This window comes from Myodes glareolus, chromosome X, assembly GCF_982192425.1.
Source record: "Myodes glareolus chromosome X, mMyoGla1.1, whole genome shotgun sequence".
Taxonomy (NCBI): Eukaryota; Metazoa; Chordata; class Mammalia; order Rodentia; family Cricetidae; genus Myodes; species Myodes glareolus.
In genome coordinates this window covers 116,810,023-116,836,109 of record NC_142053.1, presented here as the reverse complement: position 1 = coordinate 116,836,109, position 26,087 = coordinate 116,810,023, and the positions used below count along the sequence as shown (strand labels likewise).

Below are 26,087 nucleotides of genomic sequence, written 5' to 3'. Positions count from 1 at the left end.
CAACATACGGAATGAGACCTTGAAATATTCTGTGCTAAATGGGATGACTTAATCAAAGCCCTTCCCTCAGCGCTCAGGAACTTTGCAGAAGAGGAGGCAAAAATAGATTCTGAGTCAGAGAGGATGGAGGACACCAAAAGAAACAAGGCCTTCTAGATATAACAGGACTAATGTACATATGAACTCGCAGAGACTGTGGCAGCATGCACAGGTACAAGCCAGACAGTATTCTGGCAATGAAATGGGGAAGAGGTCATGAGCTCCCATCCCTAACCAAGAAGCTATTCCCAGTGGGCAACCTCTTACAAAGGAAAAACCAGTTTTCTCGAATAAAGTCTCATGGGGTATAGAAACCACACTTAAATATAGGCCCTGGGCCCAGCAGTAGATGGCCAACACAAAGCAAACTCAATGGTGGGTTTGTAGATATCTTTTTTGCCTCATAATACTTTCGGGGAGGGGGGCAACTTTTATCTTACCTTATTTTTTTTCCTTTGCATAGTATGGTTTCCAATGCTGTGCATATATATATATATATATATATATATATGTGTGTGTGTGTATGTGTGTGTGTGTGTGTACATATATATTGGCGTGTGTGATGTGTATGTGTTTCTCATGCTTTTTCTTTTTTTCATATTCTAGTCCTTTTTCTTTCTGCCTGTTTGTTTTCTAAGGAGAGAGAGAAAGAAGGCATAGAGTTGGATGGATGAGGAGGTGGGGGGAATCAAGGAAATGAAGGAGGGGAAACTATGATCAGAATATAGTGCATGAAAAAGAATATCTTCAATAAAAATTCAAGTAAGAAGTACTGTTCTAACAGAGGACCCAAATTCTTGTTCCAGCACTACATCCAGTGGCTCACTTGCAACTCCAGCTGCAGGGGATATGATGTCTCTGGCCTCCAAGGGCACCTGATTTCGACTACATAAACACACACACACACACACACACACACACACACACACACAGAGAGAGAGAGAGAGAGAGAGAGAGAGAAAGAGAGAGAGAGAATGTAAATAAATCTTAAAATTTGTGAGATTAAAATAAGATATTTAAATTTAAAAAATTAATGGATTAGAGATAACTAAAGAGGAGTTGAAAAATATTACTGACTTGAAAGAGCAAATAGATTTTTAAAAAGTAAAAATGGCAGAATTCATAAAGAATAAATAGAAGCCATGCATGGTGATGTATGCCTAGAATCTCAGCATTTGGGTGTGAGAAAGAGGCGGGAGTAACAGGAATTCAAGGTCATCCTTGACTACATACTGAGATCAAGGCCTGCCTAAGAAACATAAGGCCCTCAAAAGAATAAAAAGAAACAAAAGGAAAAAGAACAAAGGAATGAAGAAAAATAAGAATACAGAAAAAAAAGGGGAGGTAGGGAAGGAGAAAGAGCTGAAAAACCAAGAACTAATATACTAATAATAGGCATTCCATATTGGAAGAGAACAGATGGAGAATAAGTAATTAAAATAATGCTAAAAGAAATTTTCTATGACTTAAAACTAGAGTGATGGCTCAGTGGTTAAGAAAGATTGTTGCTTTTGCAGAGGATTCAGCACCCACATTGAGCATTTCAAACCACCTGGAACTCCAGAGGAAGAGAATCCAATGCCTCCTTCTGGCCTTTATATGTATCCATATTCATGTGCATGCACAGATGTGTGCAGACACACAAACAAACAAATTAAAAATAATTTTTTAAAAGAAAATTTCATGTTTTCTTAACATTAAAAGAAAATTTAATGTTTGAAAGAGCTCATTACTCTTAGATATAATAAGGAAGAAACTATTACTTGTTAAAGGCCTTAGAAGATGCCAACAAAAAAAATAAATAACAAAAGGGGAAGAATAAGCCTGATATTATTCACTGACCATGTGACATAGAGGAAGGCAGAAGATGTTAGAATAAAATCTACAAATTAAAGAGAAAAAGGGACTATGAGTCAAGAATTCTATATCAACAAAGACATCATTAATATCTAAGGATAGCAGAAAAATATTTACAGATATGTGAGGGCTCAAAGGTTCTTCAGGGTAGAAAAAATATGTAGTAGTTTAGTACCACAAAAGCAATGAGCATGTATACATGTATACCAAGCATAGTTTTAGGTATAAGGAACAACCAAGTTGATAATACAAAGCCATTGTATTCAATGAGCTTGCACTCAGAGAGATAGCCCTCATAGGTTTGTAGGAAAACACTCAACAAAATACTCTAACCAAGTTACAAAAATAACAATTAAAATGTCTTCAAGTCAGGGAAAGACTAAGAGGAAAGAATACTGTTGTGGAATAATCTTTTTGCACACTGTGAAGATATATTTTTGACGAAATGTCTTGTGATTGGTTTAATAAAGATCTGAATGGCCAGTAGTTAGGTAGGAAAAGAGGCTAGGCAGGACTTCTGGGGATTCAGAAAAAGACAAAAAGGCAGAGCCAGATGTAGAGGAAGAAGAATATGTAGGAGGAGAGGTAAAAGCCATGAGCCACGTGGCAGCACATAGATTAATACAAATGGATTAACTTAAGTTATATGAGCTAGTTAGAAACAAGATTAAACAAAGATAGAACTTTCATAATTAATAGGAAGTCTCCATGTGGTTACTTGGGAGCTGGCAGGCAGTACTGAGAAAGACTCATTACACATGGTAACCAACATCTGGCCACATATATCCACATAAGGCCTAAGAAAAGTAAAAAAAAAAAAAAAAAAAGTTTGGGAGACAAAGCCAAATGAGGCTTCCTGGTGACCAAGTTCTCTTGGGTAGGCTTGACATACAGAGCTGCAGCTATCAGCCACTGCCTGTGTGGTTGAACCAGCCAGCAGTGCCATGTGCCAGAACCATGTGCTAAGCTGAGCTGTGTGGCAGCTAGCATGACAGTTCAGAATTTGTCTCATACAATCAGAGTACATTGCAGGTGCTCAGTAAAGATAGAGCCAGGTGGGGAAAAAACACTCTAAACAGTTTACAGTGTGTTTTTTAAAAAAGTGTGTAGGCTTAAAAAGAAAAGAAAATGGGTATAGACAGTTATAGAAAAACATAAATGGTTTATAAATAATAAGAAAAAGTACTTAAAGACAGAATAAAATAATATAAAAAATGATGGAGGAGGGTTATCTGTCTATTGTGTTATTTTCATTGGTCAATAAAGAGACTGCCTTGGCCCCTTGATAGGACAGAAAATTAGGTAGGCGGAGTAAACAGAACAAAATGCTGGGAAGAGGGCTATGAGCCAGATGCCATGGAGCCAGTCACCAGGTCAGACATGCTGAATCTTTTCCGGTAAGCCACTACCTCGTGGTGCTACCACGAGATTATTAGAAATGGGTTAATATCAAGATATGAGAGTTAGTCAGTAACTAACTCTCTAGAAATAATGGGCCAGGCAGTGTTTAGATGAATATAACTTGTGTGTTATTATTTCTGGGGCTAAGCTAGCCATGCGGGAGCTGGGCAGGATGAAAAGCAGGCCTGCCCGCAGCCCCTCACAACAGATGGCGCCCAACGTGGATAAATGAATCTACAGAAAGCCTGAGAAAGCTTGGGAAAGAATAGAGTAAAGCATGTTTTCTTGGTAGCAGCAATTTCTTGGATCTGCGCTGCCTGCTAGAGGCAAGCAAGACTCTCATCTAAGAAAGGCTTCCTGACTCAGCTTTAGCTGCAAAACCCTGCAGCTCTTTTAAGAGGTCCTGCCACGAAGCACTTAAACGGTGTTGATGGAAAGGTGAACACATGCTTTTCGGTTTTCAGCAGTAGCAGGAAAAAAGCTGTACTGTTTTAAAATGCCGACTTTCTGGGCTGTCCTGCCAGGGCAATCTCTAACTCTTTCAGGTAGGCAGTCCGACTGAGTGTAGTCTGTGAGCAGAATACTCCAGCTTGCTTGCTGTCAGGGACCTTGAAACGCCATAGTGTTGTGGCAGTAAAAGGCTCCAGTGGTACCTCTACCATGAGTCTGGAAAGCTAATAAATGGACTGGATCTAGCTGTCAAAGCCACAGTTTTAGTCCTCTCCTTAAAGGCTCATGTGGTCAGAAAAAAGAGAGATATACAGTAAAGAGAGATTCAAAGAGAAAAAAAACCTCTAAATATTTTACAATGTGTTAAAAATATATATGCAGGCTAAAAGTTAAAGTTCTTAATGTAAAAAAAGGAAGAAAGAGAGTAGTTGGGTGTGGTGGTACACACCTTTAATTCCAATGCCTGGGAGGCAGAGGCATATTGACCTCTGTGACTTCAAGGGGCAGAGGTAGATTGACCTCTGTGACTTCAAGGTGTGGTAGCACACACCTTTAATCCCAATGCCTGGGAGGTAGAGACAGAAGGATCTCTGAGTTCAAGGTGTGGTAGCACACACCTTTAATCCCAGCACTGGGGAGCAGAGACAGACAGATCTCTGTGAGTTCAAGGACAGCCTGGTCTACAGAGTTATTCCAGGACAAAGATATACAGAGAACCTGTGTCAAAAAGTAAAAGTAAAAATAAAAGAAATAGAGGTTAAAAATAAAGCTGCATAAAGATGAAAAATACACAGAGAATCTTGATACTGTATGCTATTATGCTCTCTTTGAATTGTTTGAAAGCTGAGGAAGGAGCAACAGCTGCTAAAAGATATTTGTTTATGAATGCTGCTGAACTAATCCAAGATAGATATGTTGAAAATACCTTGACTTCTGAATTTGGATCTAAGGATATGATACTTTGGAAAGGAGGTTCTTCTTTTGTTTTCACAGAGGATGAGACCCTGTTGATTGCTTCTATCCCAATATGGTATGATAGACCTTGCCCTCCTGAAAGGTTTCTGTGAACACCCTCAAAAAATTACTTCACTCAACTGCCGACTGAGATGAACCTGCCAGACAGGTTTTACCATGAAAGACCTGATTAACTGCGCCCCTATACAGCAGGAAGAAGTTTGGAGAGAAATAACTACGTCCATATTCCCAAATATTGTTTATAAATGTTCTTTTACATTTAAAGGGGGATATGATATAGATATGAATAATTTCATTGGTATGGATTTTAAGGTCAATTTTGTTATATGTATATATATTTCTGATCTTGACTGATGTATTGTGATTGTGTAGTTCATTTTAAAAATGTAATGTATAATTAGAAAATATAGGTTGTTAATGGATAATCATCGATAATAGTAAAGCTTGTAGTAATGTTAGTCTGATTTTCTAGAAGTGCATAGATATATTTCAGATAGACATTCATATCTTTCAAAGACTACAGAGCATGGCATATAATGTTTTAATAACTTAGGACTTTTCATGACAATGAGACACGTCTGCTCCTGGCAGCACCAATCTACTTCAAGAGGAAGATGGGCATCGAAGAGGCTCCTTATGGAGTTGGTTAGCCATTTGGGCAAGAAACTGCTCTTGCCTGGACTGTTATATAAACTGGACACAGAGAACCTGCAGAGAGAGGACTGCTGAACTTGCCTAAAGGTGAGATGATATTTCGGGGTTCCTGATTCATGAAAGAGTCTGCGAGACATTCTGCAGGACACAGCAGATAGTGACTGAATTGCCTTTGAAATTTCCTGCTTCATGATAATGTCTCTGGATATTATGGGCCTGAAGGCTGAAGATGGATGCCCCAACGATACAGAGGAACTTTGGGTGACTGTCCAGGCAGCGAGATGTCTCTGTCATTTCTAGAGTTTTGGAAGTTGCTTACTTCTTGTTTACTTAGGTAATATATCCTTCTGGAGTCTTTGATGGAGTTAAAGAATGGATAGTCGTAGTTATAGTTTTCCATTATTATGATAAAGATTTAGTTATAAATATTGTGACTGTAATTCTTGCTTGATAACTGTTTTGTTATGTGTAATTTTACTATGTTAAAATGAAAGCCTTTCTTTTTTGTTTAAACAGAAAAAGGGGAAATGATGGAGGAGGGTTATCTGTCTATTGTGTTATTTTCATTGGTCAATAAAGAGACTGCCTTGGCCCCTTGATAGGACAGAAAATTAGGTAGGCGGAGTAAACAGAACAAAATGCTGGGAAGAGGGCTATGAGCCAGATGCCATGGAGCCAGCCACCAGGTCAGACATGCTTAATCTTTTCCGGTAAGCCACTACCTCGTGGTGCTACCACGAGATTATTAGAAATGGGTTAATATCAAGATATGAGAGTTAGTCATTAACTAACTCTCTAGAGATAATGGGCCAGGCAGTGTTTAAATGAATATAACTTGTGTGTTATTATTTCTGGGGCTAAGCTAGCCATGCGGGAGCTGGGCAGGATGAAAAGCAGGCCTGCCTGCAGCCCCTCACAACAAAAAAAGGACAAACCACATAAACTTGGAAAATACACAATCAGAATCTTATATGATGTCTTGTTGACTTTGGGTTTTTTGATTCCTGATAACAGCTGCTGAGAGACATGGGATTGTAAGAGGGAGTGCTGAATTAAACCAGGCTAGATACTATAGGAATGCCTTAACTTTAAAATGGAAGTCAGAAAATATATTGCTTTGGGGAGAGGTTATGCTTTTGTTTCCACAGAAAATGAAAGGCTGTGGATTCCTTCAAGGTTGATAAAGATCAGGTTTGATCAGAAAAGACCCCCTGAAAATCCTGGCTACAGACAAAGAAATAAACCTAGAGAAACTACAAGACAGGTTACATATAATTTACCTGCTCAGACATAAAACAAAAAAATCATCTTTGGCTGACTTGTGAGCAATACATATATATAGTTCATACTTGTATTAATGCAGATATGTATGCTACCTTTGAAAGTTTGTGTGTTAGAGCAATGGGTGGCCCAGGTGATCCAGCCTCTGAGAGTGCCTTTGTTGCAATTTCCCCAGGGTTCTGCATCTACAACAGCTTCAAAGCTGCTGGCTGAGATTGTCTAGCCTCACAGACTATTCTGGTCAGGGCTACAGATAAACCTTGCACTTTCCCATTGTACAGAGAACAGACAGCAAATGTTATGGCTAGTTTTCCCAGGACTTGACCATTATCTCAATTTTCTCAAGTACCCTAAAGAATGTGATCACCCACAGAGAACAGGAAGCAGTCTAGAGAATACAACAACACCCACATTCCCCATAGGTATGGTGGGATATTTTTGGTTGATAGGCAGACTATGGATGTTTATCATCATTTGGGGGGTAGGTTACTGGTCATGGTCAGGGAGAAAGCTAAACAAAGGAGATTAGATTCTGGGATCTCTTTCTGAAGGGAAAAATTAATATAGAAATAATGAGACAAAAGGGTGGATTGTTGAGTCTCCTTTTGAACAACCACTAGTCTCAAATATTTTAATATTAGTATAAATTTTTGTAAATTGATACAAATTTAAGATTATTTTTGTTATACTACATATATTTCTATTTTTGTTTAAGGTATTGTACCTATACAGCTCATTTTAAAATGTAAAGTTTTAGTCCTTAAAAGATATTTAAGATAGTAAAGAAAGACAGGTTATTAGTTGTCTATAACAATCAAGCTTATAGTCATATTAGGTGTGTTTTCAAGGTCAAACACAGATATATTTTAAATATATAGATGGTCTTCAAACACTTCAAAGACATAAATAATTTGGCATTTAAACTGTTTTAATAACATAAGTCTTTTCATGAGAGTAAGAGACATCTACTCCTGGCAGCACCAATTTACTTCAGAAAAGAATGATGGACATTGAAGAACCTCCATATGGAGTTTGCTTTTATTAAGGCAAAGCTAACCATTTGTGCAAGAAACTTCCCTTGCCTTGACTGCTGACAGTATGCTGTACAAAGTGGACATGCAGGACACAAAGAAAAGTGACTACCGAAGTTTGACAAGACATGGTAGGACAGTCCCTCAAACTACTGCTTCACAGAAAGATCTGTCAGGTATTCTAGGCCTGTAGGTCAAAGATAGATGCCCCAATGTTACAGAGGAACCTTGGATGACTGTCCAGGCAGCAAGCAGTTTCTGTCATTTCTCATAGTTTTGAAAGTTGTTTTCTCTGTACTTTCTGCTTACTCAAGTAATATTTTATCCTTCTTAGGTCTCTGGTGGGAATTGAAGACTAAGTAGTTATAGTTTTACATTTTTCCTTGTTACCTAATTCAGAAAAAAACTTACATAAGAGATGTAAAGTTTATAAGGTTGAGAGACATAAAAGCTTAGTTTATCTAAGAAAATGTTTTGAGGTCTAAAAAGATAGTTTTAAGATGATAATACAAGTTATGATAGAAAATGTTTTAGGAATAAAACTTTAGATTCATTGAGATAAGATAAATAATATAGTATTTTCTCTGAATTTGCCAAATACAAATGTACTGGATATTGTAATATAATTCTTACCTGATAATTGTTCTTATTGTATATAGCTTTGCTATGTTAAATACCTTTCTTTTTTATTTAAACAAAAGGGGGAAATATTGTGGAAAAGTCTTTTTATACACTGTGAAGATGTGTCTTTGCCATGATTGGTTTAATAAAGAGCTGAATGGCCAGTAGTTAGGCAGGAAAAGAGGTTAGGTGGGACTTCTGGGGACAGAGAGGTCTTGAGAGAAGAAGAAAGGTAGACTTGCCAACCAGACACAGAAGAAGCAGGAGGAGCAAAATGGAGATGAGGTAATGAGTCTGTGGAAGGACATAGATTAAAAAATATGGGTTAATTCAAGTTATAAGAGCTAGCTAGAAACAAGTCTAAGCTAAGGCTGAGCTTTCCTAATTAATAATAAGTCTCCATGTTGTTTTTGGGGGGGAGCTAGTAGCCCAAGAAAAATCTGTTTACAGAATACAACTATGAACTGTTAACCTTCAAATATATTATTAAATATAAATCAATATGAAATTATCAAACTTGCATTTAAGTATTAAGCAAGAATTCTAGAAACAGAAGAGAAAATTGTTTAAAAGTACAAATACATTATTCAGATTGAAGAGACAGATATTAATAAAGCTCAGGATCTAAAAAAATAGGGCTGGAATGTAGACTGTTAGCTTGTGTCTTAGGGTGTCTACTTTGAAGAGACACCATGACCATGGCAACTCTTATAAAGAGAACCTCTAATTGGGTGGCTTGCTTACAGTTCAGGTTCAGTCCATTATCATCATGATAGGGTGCATGGTGGCATGCAGGCAGACATGGTGCTGGAGTTTAGAGTATGATGTCTTGCAGGCAACAAAAAGTTGACTGATAGTCACACTGAGGGAAGCTTGAGCAAAAGAGACCTCAAAACCTGCCTCCCCAGTGACACACGTCCTCCAACAAGGTCACACTTCCTAATAGTGCCACTCTTTTGGGGGGCTATTTTCTTTCAAACCACCACAGTATGCATGAAGTCCTTAGCACCACACAAAACTGTGGTGCTCAGGCACTTGGCAGTCACTTGCAATTTCAGGACTTGAGACATGGAGGTAGGAGAATCAGATATTTGAAGTCATTGTCAGATACATAGAGAGTTCAAAGCCAGTCTAAGCTATATAATATGATACCTGGTCTCAAAAATAAATAAATAAATAAATAGCATAAGAAATGGATGCTTTGCTCAGTAAAAGAGAACCATGATATACTAGCTAGTTTTATATCAACTTGGCACAAGCTAGAGCCATCAGAGAGGAGGGAGCCTCAGTTGAGGAAATACCTCCATAAATTCAGACTATAAGCAAGCCTGTAGGACATTTTCTTCATTAGTGATTGGTGAGGAAGGGCGCAGCCCATTATGGGTGGTGCTACCCCCCGGCTGGTGGTCCTGTGTTCTATAAGAAAGCAGGCTGAGCAAGTCATGAGGAGTAAGCCTATAAGCAGCACTACTCCATGGCCTCTGCATCAGTTCCTGCATGCAGACTCCTGCCCTGCTTGAGTTTCTGTCCTGACTTTCTTCGGTGACAGACAGTGCTGTGAAAGCATAAGCCAAAAAACAAAAACAAAGGAAAACTGTTCCTCCTCAACTTGCTTTTGGTTGTGGTGTTTTATCATAGCAGTAGTAACCCTAAATAAGAAATATGGTGTAAAAATAAATGTATAACTATTTAATAAATACACACAATGGTTAGAATAATCAAGAATAAGAAAGTAATCAAAATAAATGGGGAAAAGCTAAATTTTCAAACACGACTTTAAAAATTAGTTTTAAAAGTTCAAATATAATAATAATAATAATACAAAAAGAAAATTACCAAAACAACATAAAGAAAAAAAACAAAATAAAGCAAAATAAGTGGTAAAGAAGAAAATTTTCAAACATGCAAACATTAAAATATGAAAGATGTATTAAAACAAAAACTCAGGTAAATATTATTCTAAAAAATAGATAAATATATAAATATGTTAGAGAAGATTAGAAACAGGTCAATACAACAAAGAGAAGACAAGAACAGAAATATTAACAGGAGACAAAATGCAATTTAAGATTAAAATGTTAACTGGCTGTTGTATCAGCATCTACAATTCTAGTACTGGGGAAGCAGAAGGATCACAAGTTTCAGGCTAATTCAGGCTACAGAACAAGTTCAAGGCCAGCCTGACTGACATAGTGAGATCCTGCTAGAATACTTGCCTAGCACATAGAAGGCTTGGGTATGATTCCTAGCACCCTAAAAATTAAAGTATTTAACAAAACCACAAAGCTTAATTATAATACGATAAAAAGCACTTTATAAGCAATATACATTTTATGTGCTTGTAATCAGTGCCCTCAGAGTGTACAGTGCCCTCAGAGGTCAAAAGATGGTATCAGATCCCCTAGAGCTGGAATTAAAAATGGTTGTGCACCGTCACATGGGTACTGGGAACCAAATATAGGTCTTGTGCAGGAGCAGTAAGTGCTCTTAACTACTGTGTTCTCTCTCTAGCCCTGAGTTAGTCTTCTTGAAAAAGGGTTCTTTTGATAGTCAACCTCTCAGATGACCACAGCCCTGGACAATAGCTTACCTATAATCCCATGAGAAACCCTGGGCCAGAAGCATCCAGCTAAGCTGCACCCAAATTTCAGGCCCACATAAACTCTTAGATACTAAATTTTGTGATTTCAAGGCACTAAATATTGAGGTGATTATTTACAGTAATGTATAATACACATACTTAGACAACTAAAATAGAAAAGATACGTAAATTGAAAAAAATCAACTTATAGATATATAGAAAATTGAACAAATCAGTATAACTAATTTTTCAGATGCCCATGTAACCCTTGTGAAAATTAACTTTATACTTGGCCTAAAAGAAATCTTTATTAAATTCAAGCTGAAAAATATCTACATGGCATTTTCTTATATTAGAATCCAGTAAGGTCTGAAATAAATAATACAATATGACTAGAAAAATTCTTGCTCCATGAATTTATTCTTAGAAATTAACAGTTGTATTCTTGATAAGCAGTGGATCAAAGAAAAAATTAAAGCAAGATTCAGGTTTCACATGAGGAATGAGAAGGCTCAGTGAGTAAGGTAGTTGGTAGGCAAGCGTGAGGCTTTGAGTTCAGATTTCCAGAACTTGCAGTAAAGATAGGTGTGCTGGCACAGGTGTGTAACCACAACACAGGGAGACCAGGGGATCCTAGGACTCAGTGGTTAGCCAGCCTCGCCAACAATAGGCATCAGGTACTTTGAAAGACCCTGTCTTAAAATATCATGTGGAAAGTGATGAAGACACTGATGTCAACCTCTAGCCTGCACGTATGCTAGCAGAAGTGTGTACACACACACATATGCACACACAGGTGCATACAGGTACATACACCCATGCATGCATAAACACCTCCATCACTTCCCCACACCACTTCCACAATTTAAAAAAAAAAAATCTTAAATGTATACTGATCTCGTCTGTTAAGTTTCTTAAGGCAATGGCTCTAAGAAAGTCAAGATTTGTTTGGATGCATTTCTACCTTGCTTGTTGCATAATCTAAGTTAGAACACATTTTACTCTCCAAATAATAAAAGAATTAAGTATCCTTAGTTATATGAGTCTCTATCTAGGCTCTTTGGGTTCCTGCTACTGAGAACTCTCTCAGTTCCTTTTAAAAGCGCAAAAATTCTTTATTCACTTCCAATAAACTCAGATTTATGCTGTAGCTAATAAATAACACATCACTTATGACATGGAGATTAAACCAAAATTTCTATAAAACCCAGGGTAACTACAAATGTAAAAAGCACTCAGATGATCTGCGAGGGAAAAAGAAAAGGAAGCAGAACACAGCTTGAAAAGACACACACACAAAATGAGACATTTTCCTATATTCCCACCTACTTCCTACTGAAGCATTTTTTTATGATAGACACCTGGAGGTGATTTCAACCTATCTGGACATTTTCATAAGGCATGCCAAACAATAACTTCTGGACTTCAACTCCATAATATTGCAACTTTGATTTTTACAACCTCGATCTTGAAGATCTAGTCTTCTGAGAAAGGAAATGACTTTATCCCGGTGGCAGCAGGAAGCACCCGGGTGATGGGAACAAAGGGTTTGATTACCTTCTCAGCGGGATAGGTATGGTGGGGGAGCTGAGGTGGAGGAGTGTGGGGTGGAAAGCAAGAAAAGTAAAACCAGACCGCACAGAATCCCAACAAACAACATCAGCATGCTACCCACAGGGTTAAGAGTTAATTAGCTGCCCTGTGTCCAAGGCCGGCTCCTTTGCAGCTTCAGGAGCGCCACTCTCAGCTCCAATTTAACGAACTAATTCACTAACACTTGATCTATCTGTAGCTTCAGGCTCTCCGATTCAGTGAGGGAAAATGTCTTGGAATGCTAGCAGGGCTCAGGCTCTAAATGAAGTATTTCAAATTGGTCACTCCAATTAAGCAAAAGTGGCTGATTAGAATTAACCTTTTCAGAAAATAAAATCTAAAAACGCAACCTAACTAATGATATGCAAATTGCTTCACTTGATGATAAAATTACATCTAAAGACAGAAAGTGGAGGTGCCCTTTTAAGCAAATGTCTGTTGTGGTTAAGAGTATGGTACCTAGAGGGGAAAAATTCTTTCCCAAGCCAGATGAGATTGTGTGAGCTGAAAATATATCAGTATTGAAGTGCTAAATGACAAAATCTTAAGGATCGTCAAATACTAAACAAACAAACAAAGAACCAACTAAGAACAATTCCTCAAAAGCAATCATTGGTCTGAAATCCAAACTTTATTGCAGTATACCACATGAAAGTATGTAACAAATTCCTCCCTACCCTTCAAGACTTTTCTTCATGATTTTGGGGCCCTTACTAAATTATTAAACTTCCTTAAAAGGCTTGTGAAAACTGGCATCCCTTAATCCAGGTATAGAGGTACATGCTTGTAATCCCAGGAGTACTCAGAATAGTTAACGATAAAGATTTTGAGTTCAAGGCTAGCCTGGGCTGTATAGTGAGGCTGTCTCAAGAGAAAATAAAATGATAAATCAGGCGTGATGCCACACACCTGGATTTGCCGTCACTTGGGAAGTTGAGGCAGGAGTGCTACAAGTCAAACTTGGTCAAAGTTGGTTCCACAGCAAGATCCTGTCTCAACCACAAACCTAGCCATTTCACCCAGGAAGTTTTCAGTGAAGTTAGTGCCCCACCAATAAGTTCCCTTAGAACTCCAAACTCATCCCAATCAGAATACATCTCATCTCAATGATCTTTTGCTTGTTGTGGTCCCCACCTCCATCCCTGTGCTAGGAATTGATCCCAGGGTATCTTATCTTTCTTATCAATCAAATTCCCACTGAATCCATCTGTCAGTGCAACAATTTTCTCTGATTCACATTATGTTGTCAAGTTTTAGCATATCACATATAACTGGTATATATAGCATATATATAGCATTTCATATGTAACTGGTATTTAATATGTATGAAATGAATGGACCCTATAGTCCATCTTTGTATGTTGCTCTACTTTTTACATAATCCTTATGCCTCCAGCACCACAGAGACCAAATAAAAAACTTATTAAATGAATAAATTAGTGGAAAGATTTACTTTTGCATATGATCAGTTATAATGATAAAAATTTTGACCCTGAAATCCCACCACTCAAGAGGATGAGGCTAGAAGATCACAAGTTCAAGGCCTGCCTAGGTTCTGGGGGGTGAGTCTAATGTCTTAAACTTAAAAGAATGAAGTAGAATTGAGGCTACAGTTCAGCGATAGTATGCCTGACTAGCATAAGGGAGGCTCTAGGTTCAATTCCTGGTACTGTAAGACAAAGTCTTGAGCCAAACCCACCACCTGGAAGAGAAAAGTTAAATGGTAAGGCATTCCAGTAATGTTCTTTTCTCAGACTTGGTTGACCTGGGCCAAACCTGAGCAGGCAATCCTGCTCATATTATAATGTACAGAGGAAGTGATGAGGAAGAAAGTGTTTAGCAAAATGTCAACTGAGAGATGCATCATAAGTTTTCATTAAAGCAAAGTTTCCGGTTTCTTTAGGCTTGATGAAGAAGAAGAATTTAGCCACAAGAAGGCAAAATATCAGGTATTTTTAGCTTTACAATTTTCCAACAGGATAGAGTTTGCTCAGCTGTTCTGGAAAACACAAAATTTGTTTCCCTTAAAGCATAATAACAAAATCACCATAAGTTAAAGAGTGATCACTAGATAGCTCTAAAGAAGCTTTGGAGATCAGGGTTCACAGCAACATGACTCAACCCGTAGCTCCTGTCGATGAGCCATTGCACTGGACAGGAATTCAGGGAGCTGTTGCTGCACTGATTAAGAGGAAAAAAATGATCACATTGAGAATCCGAGCCCATCACAGAAATCCCACCATGTCCTGAGGTGATCTCTTAGCTCACAGCTATGTACCTGCTACAACCCTGCGCAGAAAACCTTTGTATCTGATGCCACAATATTGTTCCTACATACATTGTTTATATGAATTATCCAGATCATGGAAACTTACTTCTTTAAAAGTTAAAATATTTTGTGAGTTACTTTAACCTTTTTGGTTGGGAATTTAAAAAACGTTTCATCTGTTTACTTGCTTTTTAACAGATTATGCCACACGACCTAAAACCTTCTTGATCACACAGGCTAATTGTCCCCGCAGATGCTGCTGCAAAGTCTAACATGGTTCTCAGTATTACCCACTTCACAGACTATTACTGTCTCATTTCCTCTCTTGTTTTTGTAATTACACATCTCCTCTTACCATAAGGAAGTATGTTCACTTTTCATTGTATCTGACTTTTGCCTCGTCTCTTCCTACTGACCAATCATCTGTAGCCAGACAGGCAAATTGATGCGGACCTTGTGTGAGGAAATATTTCCCTGATATATGAGTAATGATCTTTGAGTTAGGGCCTATGGTCTGTCCTATGAATAAAGTTGAATGAATTCAGGACTACGTCAGGAGGTCAAGAGATAAGATTTGAAACCAGTCCTGCTGGAAACCATAGGAGCCACAGTGAAGAAAGCAGTGCAGCTAGGAGCCTGTTAACCTGAGAGGCAAGGTAGCCTTTTCCTCATATGGAAACACTGTTTCTATTCCTAGACCGGTTTGCATTCTTGGGTTTATGTAGGAACAGCCTCATGCAAATATAATTATAATTCTGCATTTAAATTACAGACCAAAATGAGACAGAAAGGGCCAAAATATTGACTTTTGGAAATTAGAGAGTGCTTCTTTGGATGTGTCTTTTGTCCTGACTCTTCATCTTACTGCTTTCATCTAAGTACTCATTTATCGCACGCTAAGAAACCCTGTACCATCATCATAAGATTATCCTGGCATTTTCTTTTCTCAGATGCCATTAAACTGCAACTTTGGGGGTACTTTTTCCCAATTAGATAAAAAAGAATCTCTTTATCCAACTAGTACAAATTTCTTTAAAATAATATGAGGCTTGGCAGGATGGCACATGTCTATAATCTCAGCACTTGGGAGGCAGAGGCAGGTGGACCTCTGTGAGTTCAAAGCCAGCCTGGTCTACAGGGTGAGTTCCAAGCCAACCAATGCAACAGTGAGACCCTGTCTCCAAACAGTAGTAATAGTAACTGTCATATAAGCCGAGCATGGCGATTCAGACCTGTAATCTCAGCACTCAAAGGAGTATCATCCTGAGATTTAGGGAAACCTGGGCTTGAGGGCAGCCTGGATTACAAGGCAAGATCCTGTCTCAAAAAACTGAACACACACACACACACACACACACACACACACACAAGTATGTATGGTTTCAGCACTTTTTCTTGTGCCGTTGTTAAAAACACTAATGATATTAGTTACCAACTCTCCCCTTGCCCTCATTGCCTTATCATAGTTACTCCTGACCTCCTTTTAAAGGTTTTAAGAGGCGATTATTTCTTTTTAAATTAAAAAGATTTAAATATTCAAAAAATAGTTCTTCCTTTTAAAAAGTTATTATTGTATATGTTTCAACTATATAACATGATGTTACAGGCAACATACGAAGACTAAAAAAGGAACTGCAGTGAAGCATATCAACATACCTGTCATCTCACATAGCTATTCACTTTTTTGGCACTAAGCACTCAGATCAACTCATTTAGCATGAATTTCAGACACAGTAAGTAACTGAGCGCAGTGGTTTCACAACTCGGTGAGCATGAAACCAAAACAGACATGACCAAGAAATGGTAGCAAGGGAAGTCTGCTCCCTGCAGCATGCAAGGGAACAGCAGAGTCGCTTTGTTCCTCAAGCAGCATTGTCTCTCAGGGTGTGCATGCTCCAGAACGCTCATCAGGGAGTACATTTCTGAGCATGTTCAGTTTAAGAAAGAAAGACAGCAGGCACATTTTTGAGTATGCTTCGCTCAGGGTTACCAGGCACACATTTCAAAGGTCAAAATGGTAGATGGGACACTTTGGGGTATGCTCAACTTGTATCATAAAGACGGCAAGAAGGAAAGGATTTTGGTATGTTTACTTCCTACACAAGATTTTAGCTGCAGAAAGGAAAGGGTACATTTTGAAAATACATTAATACAAGAATTTGTCCCGAAAAGGGACCTACCTCATAACTCAGCAGTCAATAAATATATTTTTATTAATATAGTTCTCATGTTGTACATAGATCTCTTTTCAGTTTCTTAAAAGTGAAACCGTAGCCAGGCAATGGGGCACACGCCTTTAATCCCAACCCTTGGGAGGAAGAGGCAGATGGATCTCTGAGCTCAAGTTTGAGGCCAGCCCGGTCTACAGAGTGAGTTCCAGGACAGTCAACCAAAGCTGTTACACAGAGAACCCTGTCTTGGAAAATCAAACAAACAAACAAAATCTTAGCTGGATAGTGGTGGTGCAAGCCTTTAATCCCAGCACTCGGGAGGCAGAGGCAGGCAGATCTACAAGGCTGGTGACTTCGAGGCCAGCCTGGTCTACAAGAACTAGTTCCAGGATAGGGTCCAAAGCTACAGAGAAAGCCAGTCTCAAAAAAAAGTGAAATCTTGCCATTATCAATGATCCGTCCCTCCATTCCCTGTTAAACCAAGCAAGTTATGTATATGGTTCGTTCCAGACCCAATCTGTAGTTACCTCTCACCTTGAGTTTGGCAACATTCTAACTCCTGTCTCTTATATATCACCCCAAAATGTTCCCCAATCCATGCCAGAGTAGTTTCCTTCTCTGTTATTTCGGGCCTGTAATCTCCATTTTCCCAGAATAATGTCACTGGAGAAATTCTTGAGATGTTCCTTGCTTCCATTTGAATGCTATATTTTCACCTTGAGTTCTTTTTATGCTTCTGCCCACCCACCTCCTCCTGTTCAGTCTTTACATTCGCACCTTCCAGTTTTATATGCTCCACGTCACTTTGCCAGCGCAATTAAAGCATTGTGTCAGAATGCTCTGTCCTGACCTCTCGACTCCAGGACTCAGTCTCTGATCACACCTCAACACCTTCAGCTCCCCTTGAAAATGGTTCTTTCCCCAATGAATTTCCCAATGAATTTAGTGACCACATTTTCCATTTCCCTTGGTCAGTCATTTTCCTTTTTACATATTTTCCAAAGTCTCTAAGTAAAGACTTGCCAGATCATTTTGGATCTTGCCAGATACTTTTGATTTTTGCCAGATTGTTTTGGTTATTGATCTCCATGTCCCCATCCTCAGATCGTACCTGTAAGCAATAACAGGACCGGACTTTTGGACATTGATCATGCAGTAATAGGGAAAGTCAGGCAAATATCCTCACAAAGGGCAACCTGACACTTCCCTTTACCGTTCCATCTTTATCTCCTACACCTTTTCAATCTGGCCAGGAATAGTCCTATTCTATGGTACATATACTCCCTCTAATTCACCTCATCCAGAAAGAATTCTCTCCACAACTGCGGGCCTCCCTTAAGGATGCTGCTGGACCCCGACTCCAGCACTGCTCTGGAAGAATAGAATCCATTTCCTGCAAGGATGAATGCTTCAGGGTCAGGGTAGGGGAAGTTCTAACACTTTCCCTGCTTCCTCTCAGATCCAGGACCTCTGACTAAATGTCTTCCTCAGCTCCTCAGCTATAGCTGGGTCTACGGGGTCAACTCATTCAACACCAGGTACTTACTCTCCTTGATGAGCAGACTCTTTTACACATCCTTGTAGCTTGTCTTCTGGATTCCACCTCAGATCCTCATTTCACCTGGCAAGATTTCTCCTGCAATTTTCCATCCCCCCTGCTTCCTAAGGCCTTTCCAAGCTACTCCCTGACCCTAGTGAGCATTCTAATCCTCCACTTCTCCCATTCCTCCCACACTGGCCTCTCTTCCTTCCTTCTCTAGCTTGACTCCTATGGCTGATATCCAGAAGTCCTCTTCACTAACTCCCCCAGTTTCCTCAGTTCAGTAAGTCTTTGTCTGGAATTCCTATACCACTGCATGGGGAGTTCCCAACTTCCTCTGAACACCCTTTGTAACCTTGCTTAGGCTCCTGGAAGTCCCATCCAAATCACTCCAAAGTCCCAGATCCATGGACCTACTTTTAGTTTGGCCTATTCCATTTTCTTCCAAGTTGTCATTATGGATGAATGAAATCAAATATTACATTTCTGTTATAATGCAGTTCTTTAAAAATGCTATGGGGCGAGCCAGGCATGGCCTTTAATCCCACCACTCGGAGGGATAGGCAGGCAGATCTCTGTGAGTTTGAGGCCAACCTGATCTACAAAGAGAGCTCTAGGACAGCTAGAGATGTTTGCTACACAGAGAAACCCTATCTTGAAAAACCAGTAAAATTGCTATTGGGCCAGAGAGAGAGAGAGCATGTTAGAACATGAACTTGAAGTTGGGTTGGTAGGGACATGAAGAGGATCTAGGAGAAGTTGGGAGAGGGGAAAATATGATCAGAATATATTATATGGAAAAAATTCAAATAAAATATAATAAGTAAGCATTAAAAATAAAAATACTCTTGGATAATTCCATTATTTCATCTATAAAATAATGTATTGAATGGAAGCCCAAGGTAATATGGAAGCTGAAAACTGAATTGTGGTTAATCTTGCTGGTCACGAGGATGACGTAGATGGATAATTAATGCATTAAACAAAAAAAGAGAGATTTATAAGACCAGTGTTAAAAGATAGCACTGGAATCCTAGGATCCGTTTTCTAGATGTCACTGTCCTAGAAGCAAGCATTCAGTAGCAACTGTTGACTCAGAGAGAAGAACGAATTTGGTCAAAGGGATACGGATCAACTCCCCACCAACCGCACAATTTTACATCCTCTGTGCAAAAGAAGATGCACCAGCAGAGCTACTGAACTCAGAGCTGAAGAGTCAAGGAAGAAAAGTTATCAATTTGAAGTTTACCAAAGGGATCTCTTTTCACACATAATTAGTGTGTGATCAAAGTGAAGACTCGCTATACAACATGTTAATTTCCAAGCAAAATAAAACAGAGTGCATTCCTCTTCATCCTGTACCACTTCAACCTTTACGACATAATAAGGACAGCCGGAAACACAATCTAACTGATATACAGATAGCCACAATGTTGAGCAAATAATCTAATTACATTTTTTTTAGCAAATCTCTGAGATGTGTGAAAAAAAATCAAAAGACATGTCTCTATGAATCTTTGAGTTTCTAAGATGAAAAAAACCTGTTATATTACATTTATATTTATGGTATAGGCATGCATACAACAAAACTAATATTGTCATATGCCCTAGGACTGCCCTCACTCAACAAAAGCACAAATAGTTAGAATAGCAATCTTACCTTATAGAAGATCAACAAAAGATCATCCAAATTCCCATGCAAATCACCTGGAATACAAATGAAAAAAACATCATTATTCAGTAGGCACCAAGATGCAATGTTTACTTTGGTATGAAATTTTAAATCTCAAATACCCCAAGTGTGCTCATGGGATTGGGTTTTCACCTTGTGTTGATGATACTAATTGAATATACACTTTGCTTCCACGAACTCTTTCTTCCCCTCCTATGATGCGAATGTGTGTGGAGGGGGCAGCATCTGGAACCTGTTTTCTCTAGTCTTTCGTAGGACTTCATTCCTTCTGAGCTAAACTCTATACTAAGAATTTTATGTTTATTTTCTTATTCAATCCTCAATAAGTATTCTATGAGATGAGTAGCAATGTCATTCTTATATTCCAAATGAGGCTCAGAGTAGTTAAGAAATGTGTAGAATCGCCCAGTCACCAAAATCAGAGCTAGAATTCAAACCCAGCATATTCTTACCTCGAAATTAAAACTCAGAGTGATTTACTCTGTACTGTTTATATTTTCATGCCCAGAAGAGCAGCAAAAATACCTATCACAGGAAGCATTAACTCTCCAAGAACCTACCATACAACCCATTGAGTTAAAAACATGACCTCTTCAAAGACCTACCATAGAACCTAGGAAATTGCAGGCACTCAATATGTGGGGTGCATTTAATTACTAAATCCATAGCTATTCACAAAATCTAAACCATTGCTGGGCTTTGCTTTATTTTACTTCTAACTTTAAACGTTTAAAAGTATGACTAGATAGTTGAAATTCTTTTGACAAGACAGTTATAGGGAAAAACAAATCCAACTAAGGGAAACTATTGAATATATGACTCATTAATTAAAAAATGAGTGACTATATGAATATTCAACATTTCTATTTGGATAAATAGTTTTAAGTAAAATATCTATCTTTCATAATCTATGCTCAAAATTTGTATTCAACTTAATTACCATATAATTTAATTTAGGAACTTTTTTCCCAGTTTAAAATTTCACAAGCAAGATAAATCAAGTCTATATGACAGAAGCTTGAATTACACTAGAAAGAATAAAGCTTAAGTCCTACATCACTAGGACTTATTTATAAAATTGTCATAATATTAACAATAAAATAAAGGGCATATTGATGTTAGTGGATACTTAAATGTCAATACCTTTAGATAGTCTCACTCCAAAAGCTAAATAATTAAAAACTTAATATATTTTGCTAATTATTGTATTTTCCTAATTTGCTTCAGAGTCATTTGCCTTTTAAAAATATGAGTATTTTGGCAGTGGAGATGATTCAGTGAGTATGGAGCTTGCTATTCAAGCGTGACAACCTGAGTTCGGGTCCCAATCAACCAAGTGAGAAACAGCCTGCAGTGGCACCCCTCTGCAACCTCAGTACTGGGGGCAGCAGAGACATGCAGAGTCCTGGAGCTCACCGGCCAGTCAGCCTTGCTAATTAGTGAGCCCCAGGTTCAGAGAAAGACCCTGTCTCAAAAAGTAAAGTGGACGGCAATGGAGAAAGACACCTATCATCAATCTCTGGTCTCCACATCCATGCACACACACATTCCCATGTGAGAGCACATGCACATACATACACACACGTACACACACAGAGAGACACTACCACCACTGCTGCCACTACCACCACCATAAACACCACCAACACTACCATCAGCACACGTACAGAAATCTAAATATGAAGTACTACAATAGCTGGCATGCTGAAATACGAAGTTGTTTCAGCATATTAGGTAGGAGTTGGTTTGAGTCACAGCAGACAGGAAAAAAGAAAACAATAAAAATATTTTTAGTTTCTAGTTGGACATAAGATCAACATTCAATGGGAAGGCAGACATAAAGATATTTTCAGTGCAAACAATGACATATGTACAGAATTGATTATGATTTATAGCATGAATTGGAAACTAAACAACAAAATGTCAAGAAGCTAAGACAGAAGGATCTCTTGATGGTTCAAGACCATCCTTTATTACTCAGTGGGTTCCAGGCAAGCATCAGCAGCAAATGAGACACAATCTAAAAATTATTTTTCTTAAAAATGAGGAGGGGGACAGAAAACACTATTTTATGTTAAGGAAATCTACTGGTTTTGGCTTTTCTCTTTACCAAAGGTGCTATGTATGTTTGTGGGGGGATTGGAAATAAGTGCCCCAAATGTAGGGTCCCTTAAGTTAATGGACTTGTCCAGTCTACCTGGTCTCTGGTAATTTTCTGATGACGGTAAGTGAAAAATAGCCAGACATGTGCAAAGGTGGCCTTCTCCTTAGTCTGGAATGTAGAAGATCTCATTTTTAATCCTAACCCTATCACTGACTAGCTGAGCAGGCTAGGGTGCAGGGTACTATATAGAAGTACATTGGTGACAATATGTATTTCCCTCTGGGTCTCTGTTTCACCCTTAAGAACAAGATATGGGACTGGGAATATAGTTAGTAATAGAGTGCTTGCCTAGCATGTGCAAGGTCCTGGGTTTAATCTCTAACACAGGAAAAAAGTTGAAAACTTTAACTTTTAGTAAAAGGACCAGAACATCTCTGGAAGAGATTATTGGTTCTCATACTGTGGAATTCTAGGACCTTCAGGCCCTTTAACTCATTTCTTCTTCTAGGGTGCAGTGGCACACATCTGTAACCTCATTGCAGCTAGATCTGCAAAGGCAACTGGGGGGCTAATCGAAAATGCATGGGAGCAGATCCTAACATCTGTTTTTGACTGTTAAAGTACATTCGACTAGAAAATCTAGCCCCTGGCTTCAGAGGCTTCACAGGTTGGCACGGTTTACTGAGCCTTATGGCCCACAGTTCTTTATTTCCATCCAAAGCAAAGCTTGCTATGGCTTTGAATAAAAGGTCTCTGTGCTGAGGTATATTATTGTCTAGAGAGATCTGGTGGCCTGATTAGGTTGAATTAAACCACTGGAGACTCTTCAAAAACCGGAGTCAAGCCATGTCATGAGGTATATACTGCTACATCAAGTTCCTGTCACCACTATGAGCGGCTGGGAATGGAAAGGGTTTAATTAGGTTGCCAAATCCACTTCTACCTGTCACCAGAAGAGAACGTGGGCTAAAAACTGATTTGGAAAATAACAATCACTGTTTTGTAACCTAAAGCCTTAATTAGAAGTTAGGGAATTGCTGTTCCTTCCATGCTCCCCACTCTCAGACAGTGTAAGCATGCTGAGCACCAACTGTGATGAATTTCAATGTGTACTGTTTCTCGAAGCAATATCCTGCCAGGCTGGCCTATAAGATAACAAAATCTCAAATCTTGTTATTTAGAAGAACAAGAAACAGATTTTGGGGACATTCCCACTCCTTTAAAAACTGCAAAGACCAGTTGGAAAAAAAAAATCTAAAACCACAGCCAAGAGCAGAAAAGAATTTAATCTCCACCCTGCGTTGGGTGTTTCTCTTCCCAGTAGAAGTGGCATGCATACAGAGACCCACCTGGAAAAAACAGCACGGGACAGAGATAATGAGAGCCAGTCAGAGGGCAAAGCACACTTATTCTACCCATCAGTGGCTTTCCATATTAAAATGCTGTCTGCCTTTAGAAAAAGCTACAAGAGTTCTTTAATTTCCCACATAATTAATTCCTGCCAGCTGGTATGCAAAACAAAGACAAGATGGGGAACAGTATTATCATGATAGATAATTCTATATTAACATTTTCCCCTTAACACAATCCAATTTCCATAGTTTTCAAGTTAGGCAAATGACGCAGGACCACGAGGCTCCGAAATATTAATGTGCCAACTCTACTCTGAAACTTACCACAGATTGTTACCTCTTTGGAGGGAAAGGTTGTTACGTGACTGAAATTCGGCATTTGCTTCAGGACTCTCCTAGCTTCATATAGCACCTCTAGGACGTAATGAGCATGAAGTGTCTGCGAAGGGGAAGCAGAGGGGATGGAGATAATGAAGAAGGGCGAAAGACATGACGGCAGAACACTGGAAAAACAAAGCGTATGAGCACACTTCAGGATAATCTTTATTCTCAAATAGATTATTCTAACAGAGTGTCTAGTATATAAAACGCCCTCAGGAGGTATTTGTAATTGAATAAATGTATGATTCCTCATATTATTTATAGTCTCATGTTCTTTTTTTTGACATTATCCCTTTACTTAGAATATTTTGGATTATTTTTGGTTCTTAGATCCCAAGAGGAAAGATGGGGAAAATGGGGGTGAGGTTCACGTGCCTGAAGAAAGGGTTCAGACAAAAGAGTAACAGAATCATTTCAAAGGGAGGAAAAAAGGAAACAAGGAAGGAAAAGCATAGAGTCCGTGAGTGAAGTGTAGCTCTTTATTTGTTGAGACACCCTACCACTTGTGTAGTAGGTGTTACTGAGCATAGAGACCTCACTAGGTAGCCATACAAGCCTCCTAAGGATGGCTCCAAAATTTGGTGTACAGAATGTTCCGGACAAGAAGCACATTGCAATAAAAGTCTAACTATAGAAAATATTCCAGTCTCAAAATACATGGATTACCTCCTATTTGCTACTGCCTTACCATACTCCTCCAGTTACAGCATCCATAGGGTCATTGCTTCCTACATATTTACTCTGTGTTCTCCCTGAAGGTTTTATTTTTTTTAATTTATTTATTTATTAAAAATTTCCACCTCCTCCCTGCCTCCCTTTTCCCTTCCCCTCCCCACCTCCCTCTCCCTCTCTAGTCCTAAGAGCATTCAGGGTTCCCTGCCCCGTGGAAAGTCCTCCCCCCTCCATCCAGGTCTATAAAGGTGAGCATCCAAACCAACCAGGCTCCCACAAAATCAGTCCATGCAATAGAATAAAAACCCAGTGCCATTGTCCTTGGCTTCTCAGTCAGCCTTCATTGCCAGCCACATTCAGAGTGTCCAGTTTGATCGCATGTTCCATTACTCCCAGTCCAGCTGGCCTTGGTGAGCTCCCACTAGATCAGTCCCACCATCTCAGTGGGTGGACACACCCCTCATAGTCCTGACTTCCTTGCTCATGTTCTCCCTCACTTGGACCTTGGGAGCTAAGTCCAGGGCTCCAATGTGGGTCTCTGTCTCTATCTCCACCCATCACCAGATGAAGGTTCTATGGTGATATGCAAGATATTCATCAGTGTGGCTATGGGACAAGGCCAGTTCAGGTACCCTCTCCCCTGCTGCCCAAGGAACAATCTGGGGGCCTCTTCTTGGACCTGGGAACCCCTCTAGAATCAAGTCTCTTGCAAATCCTAAAATGGCTCCCTTAATTAAGATATTTACTTCCCTGCTCCCATATCCACCCTTCCTCCATCCCACTCATCCCATTCCCCCAAGCTTTCCCGAATCCTCTCATTTTCCCTTCTCTCTACCCATCTCCCCTTACATCCACCCACCCCCCCCCCGTGCACCCAAGTTTTGCCTGGCAATCTTGTCTACTTCCAATATCCAGGAGGATAACTATATGATTTTCTTTGGGTTCACCTTCTTATTTAGCTTTTCTAGAATCACGAATTATAGGCTCAATGTCCTTTAATTATGGCTAGACTCTACTTATGAGTGAGTACATACTATATTCCTCTTTTTGGGTCTGGGTTACCTCACTCAGTAAAGCGTTTTCTATTTCCATCCATTTGCATGCAAAATTCAAGATGTCATTGTTTTTTACCGCTGAGTAAAACTCCAATGTGTATATGTTTCACACCTCCCTGAAGTTTTTAAAAATCTAATGTGTCTTTCTCCTTGGTTTTAAATTATGAATTTTCCAAACACATACGCCACAATGACAAGATAACAAATACGTGATATCACACAAACTTAACTGATATCAACACAGCTGTAAGAGTCAGGTTGGCTTAGAATTAGGATGTTCAATGTGGTAGTCATTGGCAATATTAGATAATAGAGTACTTAAAATGAAGGCTCATGAGAATTGAGATGTGCTATAAGAACAAAATTT

The 26,087-nt window shown here is 38.9% G+C and overlaps 1 protein-coding gene across 3 annotated transcripts in view; it reads right to left on the bottom strand.

Annotated features, from left to right (window-relative positions):
- Ppef1 (protein phosphatase with EF-hand domain 1) overlaps positions 1–26,087 on the bottom strand; it is a 119,168-nt gene that overhangs the window by 28,975 nt on the left and 64,106 nt on the right. For all 3 annotated transcript variants that reach the window (XM_048440607.3, XM_087902855.1, XM_087902856.1), the window contains 2 exons: positions 23,937–24,051; positions 20,124–20,170 (listed from right to left, as the gene is read on the bottom strand). In XM_048440607.3, the coding sequence (XP_048296564.2) occupies positions 20,124–20,170; positions 23,937–24,051 (162 nt within the window). The remainder of the gene's footprint in view (positions 1–20,123; positions 20,171–23,936; positions 24,052–26,087) is intronic.